The sequence below is a fragment of the Palaemon carinicauda genome, chromosome 33, assembly GCF_036898095.1.
Source record: "Palaemon carinicauda isolate YSFRI2023 chromosome 33, ASM3689809v2, whole genome shotgun sequence".
Classification (NCBI taxonomy): Eukaryota; Metazoa; Arthropoda; class Malacostraca; order Decapoda; family Palaemonidae; genus Palaemon; species Palaemon carinicauda.
In genome coordinates, this window is record NC_090757.1 from 62,495,304 (window position 1) to 62,511,189 (window position 15,886).

Here is a 15,886-nt window from a genome sequence, read left to right on the forward strand (position 1 = left end):
GGAGTGTTTTCGGGAGATGGTGGCCTGGTGCCTGCAGGTCACGTCTCCTCTGATGACCCCATGTGAGGTAATAATGTTGCTAATTTCTCCCCAGCCCCTTGGGCGTGCATTTCAGATGGTTCAACAGCCGAGGGCAACGTCGAGAAGGAGCTTTCCCCGCCGTCGGACCCCACTGCGTGGGTTCCCCCTAAGACGCCCTTCAGGTCCCCGGTGAGGATGGAGGATGACTTTGGGACCTGGTCTCCCACGGGAGAGCCTCCTCGCTCCCCCCCAGCGCCGTCGGCCGTCTTCCCAGAGGTTTTTCTGCAGGCGTCGTTGTCCACGAAGCGTTGCAGGAATCCTCCTACATCACCGCGTGAGGCGAGGCCTTCGAAGAGGGCCTATAAGTTGAGGAAATACTTGAAAAGAACAGCACGACTCCAGTTGGGTTTTTGTTTCCACTGGCCTCGTGAAGAAGCCAGTCTTGAAGAGTACCATCTCCTTCTGGTTGCGGCAGGTCATCATCAGGGCCTACAGTAAGGCGGGAATCCCCCTGCCGGGGAAACCCAAGCCCCATGACATTAGGGGCCTGAGTACTACGTTGGCCTTTGAGAAAAATATGGCAGTGGGCCAGATCCTAAGGGCAGGCACCTGGGCCAACCAGTCTACCTTCACGGCTCACAAATATGAAGGACTATTCAAGAAGATCCCTGGACGGGTTCTCGATAGGTACCGTCGTTTCCGCGCTCCAAACGGTTTAAAGGTATAGCCTCAGTGATAACTGCTGGTAACAAGCACAAGAGACACAGGTTCGTTCCTTAAACCCCCTTGTACTTCTTTCCCCCTTTTTCCGCTTCAAGTGGGCTCTGTGAGAGCCCTGAGCTAGAGACGAGTACCTCAACAAGAGGAAGACATGTCCCCTAGTATTTCTTGCACAGGTGAGTTTCTTAGACACTAAGATGGGTTTTTGTGTAGTTTGCTCTCAATCGTTTTCTATGGGGTCAACACGACCTAGCCACTTTCTAGGTCTCTGGATATTCCTCAGCACGGTCTCAAGAACTTTTTAGGGCCACGCCCACCTCCTAAAGTATAAGTCTCCTAAGAAAGTAGTTCGAGGCAAGTACTTCGTGTTGGAACAAATCACAAATTTTAGGTAATTTGTTTTTTTCCTAACAGTACTTAGCTCGAACTACTTTCGGGTAATGGCCCATCCAGCCTTCCCTGAGTGTCCCCTGGTTTTCTTAGAGACCTTAGCAACCAGGACTTACTGGAGGTCGAGACCTGAGCAAGCATGCTCTCTGACCCGGGATTAGCCTCAGGGCGCGTATCACTCCGCCTGAGGTTACCCCTCATAGAAAAAGGGTTTAGGGTAAACTACACAAAACTGTTCGGATGGGAGGAGATCCCAGATATTCCTAAGAAAGTAGTTCGAGGTAAGTACTGTTAGGAAAAATACAAATTACCTAAAATTTGTGATTTTACTTAATCATACAAACCCCAGACCTTCAAGTTGTACTGCCCCTCCTCATCCACCCTAGAAATCCTAGGTTGAAGGTACAAAGTGAATGTGGTGCTACCTGTCCGGCAGCCAACTATGGTTACCTCGTTACAAGCTTAACAGGCGTTTCAGCAGCGCTGGTCTTATTCCTATTAAATGTTTCGAAGTGCCCTCTGAAAGGTTCAAGAATCCTGAACCTCAATATCTGAGTAGAAAGGTCTCCAGTGGTGTTTCTTTCGAGAATGTTCATTTTTGGGGACGACCATTAACATATGCATGGGAGGTCATATTTAATAAAGATTGTAGATTTTTCTTATGTCTGATATTTTTTGGTATAATTTTGTCAATATTGTTTCACATTGCTAATGTAGAAGTTTTTTTTTTCAGATTATCATTCAGGGATTCAAGAGTTACAGAGAACAGACTGTCATAGAGCCTTTTGATCCTCGCCATAATGTTGTGGGTGAGTACAAGATTTGAAGATTGATATATTGCTCATATTTGCTATTGAAGGTTTAAAGGTTACTTAATAGTTGTCCCAACCTCCTAACTTCTCTTGTCATACCATATGTAGGTTCCCCCCCGGTTGCATTTGGACACTGAATGACCTTCTAGGCCTTATATCAGTTCTTAAAGTTTTCTTGTTTCTTTCAGTTGGCAGGAATGGATCCGGGAAGAGTAACTTCTTTTATGGTGAGTACAGTTTTTATTTCATACATTTCACTTTTTTTTTTTTATTGCTTGTTTATAAACGTCTGATGAAATGGCCATTGATAATGTTTGCAGATTACACCAAAAGGGCCTTATTTTTTGGTTAAATTTGAGGACTGTTGAGGCTATTTTTTTACAAATCTGAAGTTTGGATCCTTGCTCTTTTTTTTGGGGGGGGGGGTGAGAGGGAGCTACATGGGATATGAAGAAAGGGTACTGATAGCCTTCATATATAGTACAATTTTATTTTCTTTTATCAAAGATATGCATGTTCCTACACTGATACGATTATGTCCTTTAAAAGGAGTATGCTTCCAGCAAAGTGTGATATGGCTGTTGAAACTTATAACAAGGTCGCTGGAGGGTAAGCTCAATCCACTCGAGAGGTCACGGAACTCCTACTGTTTTTAGTTATCAGATGATACAGATGTATTTTGGCACCTTCTTCTGATTGTGTTGTCCCCTTGGTTTCTCCCTCCATGGGGTTTGTTCTTGGTTTACATGATACATGGAAGTAAAACTTAAAGTTCCTTCTCGTTCTTTTCCTCATCTCTTGGTGTCTGCTGTAACATCAAGAAGAATAAAAAGTATGTAGAAGACTTCATCGAGAAAGTCAGGGAAGTCTGTTTCTCTCTTGTGGGAGAGATGATGCAGTACCAGGAACCTTCTTGTCTAAAGAGAGACGAGAGTTGTCCCATAGTTCGAAGAAACATTGGCACACATCTCAGGGAGATTTCGTTGCTCAGTATGGGTGTTCACACAACTATTACTGGTGCTCGGTCTCTACAGGGAGGAGTAAGTGCTAAAAGTTGTGCCTAAGCGGGGAGCAGTATAGTCCCTATGACTGATCTTGGACGATATCTCTTCCCCTTTTTCGTAAGAGACGGAAAGTGGTGCATGAAGGAAAGAAACTGGTATGCACATTCTGGGAAGAAATGTTTGCTTTACAACTCCGTCTCATACTGAATGTGATACCTAGATTGAATCTGCAAACATTGTTACTTCTCTGCTGATAAAGGTGTTTTCAAGAAGGATCTATAAGTTGGAGTTGTGTGCCTCTGATTGATTTCTTCTCACTTACTAAATGACTAAACAACTGCTCAAATACATCTTTATTATATGACAAAGTAATTAACTTTATTAGAAAATGAAACCTACTACTATCCAAGGTCACATGACATCCACTCCTCAACAATCAGGCCTACCAGCTTTTTTTTTTTCACCTCACAATATGTATCAAATAACATTGTCCAGTGTTTATACAGCACATTTTTTTTTAACCAATTTGGGAGCTATAGTAGATAGTTTGATTTTTTTTTTTTTTTTTTTTTTAGTATCTGCTTTGCAAAATATATAGATGGTCTGAGGATTTGCTTAGAGGCCCTTTTGTTGTGCACACATTGTTAATGTGTCTTATTAGTGAATATTCTGTGGAAAATTACTTTCTTTGTTAAATGTAACCGTTGCTAGTTTAGGCTAAGAATTTAGTTTATAAATTGTGAATTGTTTTTTCAAGGTATTAAAGAAGAACTTTCCATTCCAGCAATTCAGTTCGTGTTGAGCGATGAGTTCTCTCACTTGCGAGCTGAGCAGCGCCAGGCCCTTCTTCATGAAGGTACTGGACCAAGAGTTATCTCTGCTTTTGTGGAGATCATTTTTGACAACGTTGATGGCAGAATACCGGTAGGTGTTTTAGAACCTCAGTGTGTTTGTTTATGAAATTCATAGTGGTAGACCACCACCTCACTAAATTTTCCTGTTTGACTACTGTAACATGTAATAATAGGTCAAAGGAATATGTTGTTTAGAACTTACCTGGCAGTTATATAAATATAGCTATAGTCTCTGACATCCGGCATAATTTTTCAAAACTCGCGGTAACAGCCGTGTGGTGGTTGTGCGGTTAGGTGGTTAACAACCCTAACAGGGTGGTACCTGGAATCATTCCCGTTTTCTGTTCCTCAGATCATCTCTGCCGGTTGGACTGACAACATCGTTGGTCCGCCATTGGAGTTTTTCGTTTGCTTTTCCCTGTGTCACTGTACTGGACTTCTTTTTTGGTGACGTACATTTATTTGAGGGTTTGTCAATCGCATTTGTTATTCTTTAACTATTTGTTTGTTTATGATGACTGATAAACTTCATTTTCCTGTTTGTGTAAGTGAGGTATGCAAGGTGAGGTTACCGAAAGTTTCGGTAGACCCTCACACTTTGTTTGAAGTGCAGGGTTTTTGATTGTGCGCTTGATAATAGGTGCAAGGAATGTGAGGTTTTGAGCGAGAAAGAATAGTTAAGTATGAAACGCTATTTGTGTAAGTATGAGTTAGATAAAGCCAGGAGGGCTTTGAGATCTAAATCTAAATCTGCTAGTGACCTTAGTTTAGATCTTTCTTTTGATCCCTTAATTATTTCCTCTGTAGAAGTTGAACCTTCTCCTGAGGTAGTAACTCCTGCCCCTTCTATAGGAACTGTATCTACAAATGACCCTCGGTACGCCAGGATGGCGGCTGAGTTGAAGGCTATTTAAGACCAGCTTTCAGCCTTTAAAGGTAAGAGTGAGGGTGTAATTAGTGCTTGTGAAAGTGCAGTGGTGGCGGTGACTCATCGAACCTAGGTCTAGACCTCTACCAAGCTCCCAGGACCAAGGGAGAAGGTACGTCGACGGCCGCAAGGGAGTGAGAGGTACGCATCCTCGGTCAGCCGTCTCCTCAGGCAGTCCTGTTGCGTTTTCCCAGGCTGCTCATGACCGTCACGGAAAAGGCGTGTCGGAAGTGATGGAATCTTCCCCGAGCCCCTCACCTAGACGCAAATGGCAGTATGAAGCTTCGAGACCGACCAAGAGGAGGTGGAAACAAGCTGACCAGACCTGTTCTCGCTCTCCCTTATCGAGTAACCCGGAACCTTTTCCTTCCGAGAATGACTGGGACGCCGTTCCAACGAAGAGGTCAACGCCTAGAGATGGAAGGAAGGAAGATTCTCCTCTTCTTTTAAGTGACGAGAGACCCTTCTCCTGCGACCAGCGCTACTCGGCAGCCATCGCCTTCGGAAACGCAGGATCCAGCAGCAGTCGCAAAGTCTTTTATGAAAGTTATGCAGAAGCAGCTGTCTTCTCTGGTGCAAGCTTTTAGCCGCCCTTCCTCCCAGTCGAGTAGGCGTAAGGACGACATTTTACAGATTAAGAAATCGGCCTCTAAGAGGGAACGGAGTACCTCTCCCTTGCAGGACAAACTGTGTCACTCCTCTCCCTGGGAACTGGGGCGTGATTCATTCAAGTGCGCGGTACCGCGCTTCTTCTTCCTCGACACGCCGCCAGGACGCTTCCGTCTCTCGCTCGCGACGCCAGGACACTTCCAGAATGCCTCTCCAGGACGCTTCCGCTTCACAAAGCCAGGACGCATGTAGCTTTCGTCGCAAGGACACATCCCCGTCCCGCCTTAAGGACGCTTCTATCGCGCGACGGGACGCCTCCAGCGCACGGCGTCAGGACACATTCAGCCCTCTCCAACAGGACGCATCTGACGATTTGCTTTTCTCGGACGCAGACGAGCAATTGGAAACTGATGGGCTTGTTAAAGCAACCTCAGACTTAGTTCCTGCAGCCCAAAGAGAGACTGAGTTGGAAGTAGGGCAATATCTAGAGGATATCTCAGAGGATGAGGATAAGCCTGCTAATGCTCCTGCAGATTATAATGATCTCTCTCGCTCCCTCCTTGAGCTTTATGAGGAGGAGTTTCAACCTGCTGCTCCTCGTTCTCCTCAGTCGCAGTTTAGCAGGAAGAAGGCCAAAAAGTAGTCGGCTCTCATCAAAATGAAGCTGTCCATCTCTGCTAGGAAGGCTCTCGCTAGAGTGGATGACTGGCTGAAGTAGCGTAGGCAAGCGATCAAGACCACCTTCTCGTTTCCACCAGCTAGACTTGCGTCTAAGGCGGGCATGTGGTACGAGACTGGAGAAGCTCTAGGCCTGGGAGTGCCGGCCTGCCTCCCAGTGGGACTTCTCTGGCATTGTTGACTTCCAGAAGACATGCCCTTAACTCGGCGAAGGTAATGTGGTCTATGTCTGACCTTGACCACCTCGTCAAGGGAATTTTCTGAGCCTTCGAAGTCTTCAGTTTTTTGGACTGGTCTCTGGGTACGCTGGCCAGGAAAACAAAACGGTTGGAAGATACAGAAGACCTTACTAGTATTATGGCCTGCATGGACAACGCTCTTAGGGACGGGTGAAATGAGGTAGCTTCCCTGTTTTAAAGGAGAAGGCTCTTTTATGTTCCTTCACTTCTAGAGCAGTTATAGTCGCGCAGAAGGCCGAGCTCTTTTACGCCCCTCTCTCGGAGCACCTTTTTCCTGAGTCCCTTGTCAGGGACATTACCCTTTCGCTAGCGCAAAAGACCTGTCACGCTCTGCAAGGAAGCCTTTACAAGCGGTTCCTTCGTCATTGAAGAGAGAGGAGAGGAAGTTTCAGCAACCCTTTTGGGGTAGAGCTCCGACGAGAACAGACTTCAGGGGAAGAAGGCAGGAGACGGGCGGTAGAATGAATAGGGGTTCATTCAGGTCCCGCTCCAGGAGATGAAGCTCAAGTCCTCCAGACAGCGGTAGGAGCAAGACTGTCACTTTTTTGGCAGGCTTGGAAGAAGAGAGGGGCCAATTCCTGGTCCCCCTCGGTCATCAAGGAGGGATACAAGATCCCCCTCTTGAAGAAGCCTCTGCTTTCTAATACATCTCCATCCTTGGTGGCGCAGTACTCAGACGTCGGGAAACAAGAGGCTCTACTGGAATTGGTGAACCAGATGCTGGAGAAGGGAGCCATAGAGCCAGTTCTGGAACTATCTTCCCCAGGCTTCTGCAATCGCCTGTTTCTGGTATCCAAGAGCTCGGGTGGTTGGAGACCAGTTCTTGATGTCAGCGCTCTGAACTTCTTTGTGGAAAAGACAAAAATTTACCATGGAGACGACTCAGTTGGTGCTGGCAGCGGTACGTTCAGGAGACTGGATGGTGTGTGTGGATTTACAGGACGCTTACTTTCACATCCCCATCCATCTGACTTCGAGGAAGTTCCTAAGATTTATGATTCAGGGCAAGTGTTTCCTGTTCAAGGCTCTTTGTTTGTTTCGGCCTCAAGCACTGCTCCTCAAGTCTTCACCAGGGTAATGGCGAATGTGGCAGGATGGCTTCACCAAGAGGGGATAAGAGTATCTCTATCTCTGGACGACTGGTTGGTAAGATCCCGGTCGAAGGAGAATTGTCTGGAGGACCTACGCAAGACTTTTATGATGGCTCAGGAACTGGGTCTTGTCATCAACAAGAAGTCCCAGACCGAACCGAGTCAGACAATTCTTTATTTGGGGATAGTTCTGGACTCGGTTTGTTTTCGGGCTCCTCCCTCCCAAGAAAGGCAGATCAGGTGCCTCGGGAAGGTTCGGGAATTCTTGGAAAGACAGAAGTGCTCAGCGAGGGATTGGATGAGTTTGCTTGGAACCCTCTCCTCGCTCGAACAGTTTGTCTCTCTGGGAAGACTGCACCTCAGACCTCTTCAACACTTCCTATCAAGGGTGTGGGACCGGAAGATTCAGGAGGAGTCCTTTTCCTTCCTCATTCCAGCAGAAATCAAGTCATCTGATTTGGTGGCTGGATCCAGCTATTTTAGGGGAAGGAATCTCCCTGTTCAGGAAGAACCCAGACCTAGTGTTGTTCTCAGATGCTTCAGAGTCAGGATGGAGAGCAATACTGGGAAACAAGGAGGTCTCAGGCTCTTGGGGAAAGGAGCAAGCCGGGTGGCACATCAACTGGAAGGAGTTGATGGCCATTCTGTTAGGAGTGAAGGCCTTCAAAGACTCTGTGTCAGGGAGGATAGTGGAGGTCAATTCGGACAACACCACGGCTTTGGCTTACATTAGAAAGCAAGGGGGAACTCACTCTCTGTGTCTGTTCGAAACAGCAAAAGAGCTCCTTCTGTGGTCGAAGGAGAACAACGTAGAACTTCTAACAAGATTCGTGCAGGGACAGAAGAATGTAAGAGCAGACATGCTCAGCAGGAAAGGGCAAGTTCTTCCCACGGAGTGGACCCTCAACCGTCAGAGTCCGTGGAAGTTATGGGGGAGGCCTTTAATAGACTTCTTTGCCTCCAACCAAAACAAAAGGATTCCCAACTACTGCTCCCTAGTCCCGGATGAGGAGGCAATAGCAGTAGACGCCTTCTTGGTGGACTGGACGGGGATGGACACCTATGCGTTCCCCCCTTTCAAGATCATCAATCTGGTAGTCAGGAAATTCGCTCTCCTCGAATCAGGAAGAATGATCCTGGTAGCTCCATTCTGGCTAGCAAGAAGGTGTTGGACATGTTAGTGGACTTTCCAAGAAGCTTTCCTCCGAGTCCAAAGCTTCTCAAACAGCCCCACTTCGAGAGGTATCATCAAAACCCCTTTGCTCTACGACTGACTGCCTTCAGACTACCGAGAGGCTTTTCTGCGCAAGCTGCAAGAGCTATCGCCAAAGCGAGGAGGGTCTCTTCCCAGAGTCTACCAATCGAAGTGGGAAACCTTTAGAGCTTGGTGTAAGCAGCATAAAGTTTCCTCAACCACTACCTCTGTGAGCCAAATAGCGGATTTTTTTTTGTCCCTCAGACAAGACTCTAAACTGGCCATATCCACTAATAAAGGGTACAGGAGTATGCTTTCTACTGTCTGTATACACAGAGGCATAGACTTAACTCAGGATAAAGACTTGCAAGATCTCTTGAAGTCTTTTGAGACAACTAAGCAGGCTCAGTTAAGACCCCCAGCTTGGAATTTGGATGTGGTTCTGAGGTTCCTATGCAGCAAGAAATTCGAACCCATCTCACAAGCGTCCCTTAGACATGCTACTAAGAAAACCCTCTTCCTGCTGGCTCTGGCCACAGCAGAAAGGCTCAGCGAGGTTCACGCTATTGAGAAGCAGGTGGGCTTTAACCAGGATGGAGCAGTATGTGCGTTGAGGATCAACTTCCTCGCTAAGAACGAGAATCCATCTAAACCCTGGCCGAGGACGTTTGTGGTTCCTAACCTCACTAATGTAGTGGGTCAAGAGCAGGAGAGGCTCCTCTGCCCAGTTAGAGCCCTAAGGGCTTATTTATCTCGTACTAAGAATGTTAGAGGTGCATCCAATTCTTTTTGGTGCTCAGTGAAAGATCCACTAAAGCCCCTCTCAAAGAATGCATTGTCATTTTTCTTGAGGGAGACAATAAAAGAAGCTCACCTCTTGTGTGAGGAAGAGAACTTCGGTCTATTAAAAGTAAAAGTTCATGAGTTGAGAGCCATTTCTACTTCACTGGCATATCGCAAGAATACGTCGGTTAGATTATGGACGCAACGTTCCGGAGAAGCAACTCTGTATTCGCCTCTCATTACCTCAGAGAGGTAAAAGTTGATTATGAAAGGTGTTATACCTTGGGCCCATACTGCTTTTGTATTGGGCAAAGGAGTTACTACCTCCCCTCAACCTTAACTTTTGTATGCCTGTGTTTGGGTTTTGGTGTTTTTGGTTGTCTGAGGATTGACTGGTGGTACAGTGCCCTCAGTCTAGCTAGATAGTAATATCTATTCTGCAAGGTTAGGTGGTTAGTTTGAGTAAGGTTGCAGTTTTTAAAAAGGGGCAGAGGTAGTCCTGAAGTCTAGTCAAGTTGTTGGTCTCACCCCATTTGACAGACTTGATTGAGTTGTTTCAGCGTGACAGGTCCACACCTGGCTGACACTCCTAAGGGAAAGCGACTCAAGAGGCAGGAACCTTCGAAGTCAGCTACCTTAGCAGGTAAGGAATCAAGGTGTTTTATCCTACAACTTATTGTTGTTTTCCCAACGATGTTATCTGTCTGTCACCCTCCTCAAAATGTGTGAATCAGCTATATATATATAACTGCCAGGTAAGTCTATTCATAAAAATGGAGTTTTTATGATAAAACAGAGTTTTATGAATACTTACCTGGCAGTTATATATATATTTTAAGTCCCACCCTCCTCCCCCCAGGAGACAGGTGAGGCAAAGATGATCTGAGAAACAGAAAACGGGAATGATTCCAGGTACCACCCTGTAAGGGTTGTTAACCACTCAACCCCACAACCACCACATGGCGGTTGCTGCGAGTTTTGAAAAATTCTGCCGGACGTCAGAGACTATAGCTATATATATATATATATAACTTCCAGGTAAGTATTCATAAAACTTTGTTTAATCATAAAAACTCCATTTTTACATTAAAAATTTCAGATTGACAAAAATGAGGTCTGTCTTCGTCGTGTCATCGGTGCAAAGAAGGACCAGTACTTCCTTAACAGGAAGGCGGTCACTAAACTTGACGTGATGAATCTGCTAGAGTCTGCAGGATTTTCTCGATCAAATCCCTATTACATCGTCAAACAGGTAATTTTTAAGTTAGGTGGGGAAAAAAGTATTTACTTTAAAAATATAAATTTTTTGGTTTTCATAATCAGTCATGAATGGTTATGATGTATATTTTGATATTAATAGAATTTTGATCTCACAGGGTAAAATCAATCAAATGGCAACGGCCCCAGATTCTCAAAGACTTAAACTTCTGAGAGAGGTTGCTGGAACTCGTGTGTATGATGAAAGAAGAGAGGAGTCTAAAGTAATTTTAAAAGGTATTTATATTTGTATGATTATTATACATTTTTGGGAGCTAGTTACTTTAGCCCCACAATATCAGAATCACGCTTAAGTAATGCTTGTTGTTGGTTGTGGATCTATAAACAAATAATGCATGGGAATGTCAAATGGCAAAGCTTTTATGCTAATAAGAGGAAACACATTACAGAAACAGAAAGTAAAAGAGAGAAGATCGAAGAATTTTTAAGAACAATAGAAGATAGACTGCAGACTCTAGAAGAAGAAAAAGAAGAGCTTAAAGAATACCAAAAGTATGACAAGATGAGGCGAGCATTGGAATACACCATTCATGACCGGGAGCTGAAAGAAACTAGGAAAAAACTGGAGGATGTAAGTTTCAGTAAATTTTGTCGAGCGGTGTAATTGATGTTTTTTTTTTTTTTTACTTGCACATTACTGGGTTTTGGATAAAGAAATTTTTTGATACTACAAAATTTTTGCTTTTGGGAAAGTCATTGTATGTTGTACCATTACAGATGGATAACCAAAGAAAGAACTCGGGTGCTGAGCAAGAGAAGTTTAGGCAGCAGTTGCAGAAAGCTCAAGAATCAATCAAGACGTTTTCAAAAGAAATGAAAGATGTCAAGTCAAAAGTATCTCAGGTAAGTTTTGTCGTGTAAGCGATAGTTAAGTTGCTGCCATCTAACCAAATTAACTAATGTGTAGTATGCAGCAAAACTGGTGGTACTTTTTGTATTGGACGATCTTTGTTCTTGAGTTGTCACTTAGCATTAAATTTTATATTTTCCTATGTAAATGTGTTTGTATGAGGCAACGTTAGTTACTAATGTAAAATTTTATCATTTAAAAAACCATTTCATGCTAAAATAATATTTCAGAACAAAAAAAACGTTATGTAGTATGAATCCGTTTGCCACCGAGACTCCGTGATACTAGTCTTGGAACTGTCTGGCTAGGAGGAAACTGGGAAAGAGGGCATCAAGATGGAGGAAAAAATCAGCTAGCTCTATAGTGTAGTCATAACAATTTATGCAATTGACATGTAAGTTAATCTCAAGATGAAACTTACTATATAAATAAACCAAGTAATAGATAATGATTATTTGGATAATTGGTAGACCACTATAATTTGATAAAACTGATAGGTATAATTCTTTGAAATTCATTGGCCCATGTAAACAATAAAATACAAATTCCAGTAAAGCAATGAGACTAAAGACAATTTCATCTTTCAAAAGCTGTCATTATTTTCCTGGTAGAATGTTTAGGCAAACTAGGTAAAGAAAGTGAAACCTGTCGAAATATGTAATTGGGGGGGAGAGAGTAATATTTAGTGAGTCTAGGTTTATTCCATCTATAGATGTCAGCCACTCTAGTGCAAATATCTTCCTCACTCATAGACTTCCAAATTAAGCATTGGCTTATGGTGGCTTGTCTATCATTGAGAATGGAAAATTAAGACAATGAATGCTTGGTTATAATGTTATCTTCTGTGGTAGTGCAGCAGGGTTTCCCACCTACTGGGATGGTTTTTCCATCCTTCCCCTTCATTGTATTGTTTTAGCCATATATATAAGACTAGACATACTTTGGGACCAGTGTTGCCAAATGGCGGTATTGTGGGGCTAATGACGGGAAAGTAGGTCTACAGAGGGATCGCCATTATTTTAATTTCCGATTTATGCTTTACTCTGTTAAGCGGAAAATATTTCCACAGTTATCAAGGTTGAAAAACTTTTGGCATATAAATGTTTCATTTTTGTAATATGAAATGTTAATCCGTATTGTATTTGAACAAAACTAACAAAGTATATAAATTGTGGGTATATTTAGTTAATCTGGTAGAAGTTTAGATGATTTTTGCTAGTACAGCATTTAAAGGCCTTTTCCTTACCAGGCGGAATTCTTAGGCAGAACCAGTGGCAACACTGTTTGAGTCAGTGCCACGGCAATACAGAAAGTTGATATGTCTGGTTAGGCTCCACCCACAACTATATCTCAAATACATTCATTATGTACAATACATTACTATGGTGGCTAAAAAGTCAGATTCATTATGTATTAAGGTTTATTTCCTATATAAACTATAAAAAACTAGCAAAACAAGAAGAGAAATTAGATAGAATAGTGTGCCCGAGTGTGCCCTTAAGCAAGAGAACTAACCCAAGACAGTGGAAGACCATGGTACAGAGCCTATGGCATTACCCAACACTAGAGAACAATGGTTTGATTTTGGAGTGTCCTTCTCCTAGAAGAGCTGCTTACCATTGCTAAGGAGTCTCTTCTACCCTTACCAAGAGGAAAGTAGCCACTGAACAATTAGAGTGCAGTAGTTAACCCCTTGGGTGAAGAAGAATTGTTTGGTAATGTCAGTGTTGTCAGGTGTATGAGGACAGAGGAGAATCTGTAAAGAATAGGCCAGACTATTCGGTGTATGTGTAGGCAAAGGAAATGTGAACCGTAATCAGAGAGGAGGATCCAATGAACTACTGTCTGGTCAGTCAAAGGACCCCCATAACTGTAGTGGTAGTATCTCAATGGGTGGCTGGTGTACTCTCACCTTTTCAGACCTCCCTTTTCAAAATTCTTTACCATTATTATGTAATACAGAGCAATTGACATGAATTTATAATAAATAGGTTGTGTCAAGTACAATTTAGATTTGTACTAGAGTATCTTAAGCATTAAAAATACGATAATTGCTACTACTATTCTTCTTCTTTGTCTACATCTTTTCCCACTTTTATGTGGGGTCGATGTTTCTGGTCAGCTTTCTCCATCCACCTCTGTCCCACCATTGTTAATAGATATTGTGATTATCGGAGACCAGATCTCCAAAGTGCCGGATGAGCTTGAGTTGTGAATTTTATTGTTGGGGAAAAATTATGTTAAGGTCATTGCTTGGAGTATGTAATCCTGTAAAGTTTTAGTCAGCTCTAGGAATCATATCCAAAATACAGCATCCCACAATTATCATTCACGTGAATTGGTAAACTTGGGGAAATAATGTAGGAGCACCTGCTAGCTGCTTTAAAGTAACTAAGACTTGTCAATAGATTTTCTTTTTATATACGTGTCCCCTTTTTCTGCTTATCTATTTCTCATGTAAAAACATGATATTCATGCTGTTTAGTTTTTTTTAATAGTATAACTTTTTGTAGTATGCTACATTATCACAGATAGAGAAGCTAATTAATTTATGGGTAAATTAAAATTGGAAAAATAAAATTTCTTTTCCACAGGTGAAAGAGGAAAGGGATACCTATAACATGGAGCAACAACAGCTGCTGAAAGAAAAGAATAAATTGGAGTTCACCATCAAAGATCTCGCTGATGAGGTACTTGGAGACAATAAGTCAAAGGAAAGGGCAGAAAAGGAGTTACAGAAGTTGAGAACTACCATATCCCAGAAAGAAGGAGAATTAGAAGCTATCAAACCACAGTATGAAGAAATGAAGAGTCGAGAAGATGAAGCACAGCGCGAGTAAGTCTTTCTTTTGTAAAAATTTATATATTTTTTTTAACCAATGGTAATAGTAATACTTGGCTATAAGACGACTATTATACACGTATACATAGATACTGATATTGTTTACCATAATTGTTAAGGCTGTCGCTGAAAGATCAAAAGAGAAAGGAGTTGTATGCTAAACAAGGCCGAGGGAGCCAGTTTACCTCCAAAGAGCAGCGTGACCAGTGGATCCAAAAAGAATTGAGGTATGTATGGCTTTTTTTATTCTTTATTTTTTTTTTCATTTGGTAGAAAATTAGTCTATCAGTCATTTTTGTGTTATATATATTTTGAAGAAAAGTTGAAATTTTTGTTTTAAGGATGCAGATAACATAGTAGTACTTACTTTACTTTGAAGTTGTCAAGTTTGATATATTTTATTAGTTTTAAGTATTTTATAAATATCATGATCATCATTCACATCATCCTATAACATCTGTCAGGAAACATTCCCAACCACATGAAATAATGTAGCACCTTACTAACACTTGTTATGAGTTGATAACTAACAGTAGAAACTAGGCATACTGTGTTTGCCAGGTTGGTCATTTTCAGTGTTTTTTAAGTTTTATTTTTCTAAGTAGATTATTTGTTATTTATTTTCTTTAATTTTCCTTTTACTTTCGTGAGTAGATTTTTCTGTAATCTCGACCAATAAATTGTTACAAATGTTTTTTTCTACAATCTGGCAAACAGGTATACATTTTGCAAGTCTAGGTACTCTGCTGCTGCTGCTTTGTGCATTGCATGCTTTCCTTCTTTATCCCTGAGAAAGTCAACCTCTTATGGGATAGTTCTGTCTTTCCATGGCATTGCTCCTACTAGAGATCTTTTTTAAATTGATGTTTTGAAATTCCGTAATAGGTCCATGGGTATGCACAAAATAGTTACTTAAATGGTTTTGTATTTGAATTTTGTTGTAAGACACAGGTTTTGGGTGTTTTATATAGCAGTTGTATGTTGCCATTACATCTGTAGTTGCTTGTTGACATTTTTTCAGGTCTTACTACATTGAGCAGTAATGTTTGCATATGCCATAAATTAACATTGATTACGGTTGAAGTTAGAATTGGTATCAAGTTTGTTCTGTAATAACAAAGGGATTTGTTTTTTAGTAAATTAAAAAAAACATATATGGCTTATGAATTGATTTTCCAACCTTGAATTTATTGCAATTTTCTTATGTATGGATTCTTTGTCTCTCTAATATTTGTTGCCTAAATATTGCATGCTTTACATGTATGAGATGAGCAGCATTTTAATTTTTATAATTAAGGATAATGTACTGTAGGTCAGTTTAGTCGTTCATGTTGCATTAGTCATATATAAACTTCTTGTTCTATTTTCCTTATGCGATCTATTGTTGCCCTCTAATCCTTTCCCAAATCATCAGTTATTTTGTTGTGTATTACGAATGCTTATGTCTGAATGTGGTTATTATAGTCTAGTAACAGTACAAGCAAGTGTGAACATTGTGTAATAGAGGGATACATGGGTCATGTGCTACACTATTGTGTCCCTATTTTTGCAAGGTTGATATACTTTGAGGTCATTGGTTATTCTGGGTCAAG

The 15,886-nt window shown here is 42.0% G+C and overlaps 1 protein-coding gene across 3 annotated transcripts in view; it reads left to right on the forward strand.

The window, feature by feature from the left end:
- Positions 1-15,886, forward strand: part of SMC3 (structural maintenance of chromosomes 3) — a 73,470-nt gene that overhangs the window by 16,878 nt on the left and 40,706 nt on the right. For all 3 annotated transcript variants that reach the window (XM_068357035.1, XM_068357034.1, XM_068357033.1), the window contains exons 2-10: positions 1,865-1,940; positions 2,132-2,170; positions 3,732-3,871; positions 10,424-10,576; positions 10,701-10,818; positions 10,992-11,173; positions 11,320-11,445; positions 14,047-14,288; positions 14,414-14,521. In XM_068357035.1, the coding sequence (XP_068213136.1) occupies positions 1,865-1,940; positions 2,132-2,170; positions 3,732-3,871; positions 10,424-10,576; positions 10,701-10,818; positions 10,992-11,173; positions 11,320-11,445; positions 14,047-14,288; positions 14,414-14,521 (1,184 nt within the window). The remainder of the gene's footprint in view (positions 1-1,864; positions 1,941-2,131; positions 2,171-3,731; positions 3,872-10,423; positions 10,577-10,700; positions 10,819-10,991; positions 11,174-11,319; positions 11,446-14,046; positions 14,289-14,413; positions 14,522-15,886) is intronic.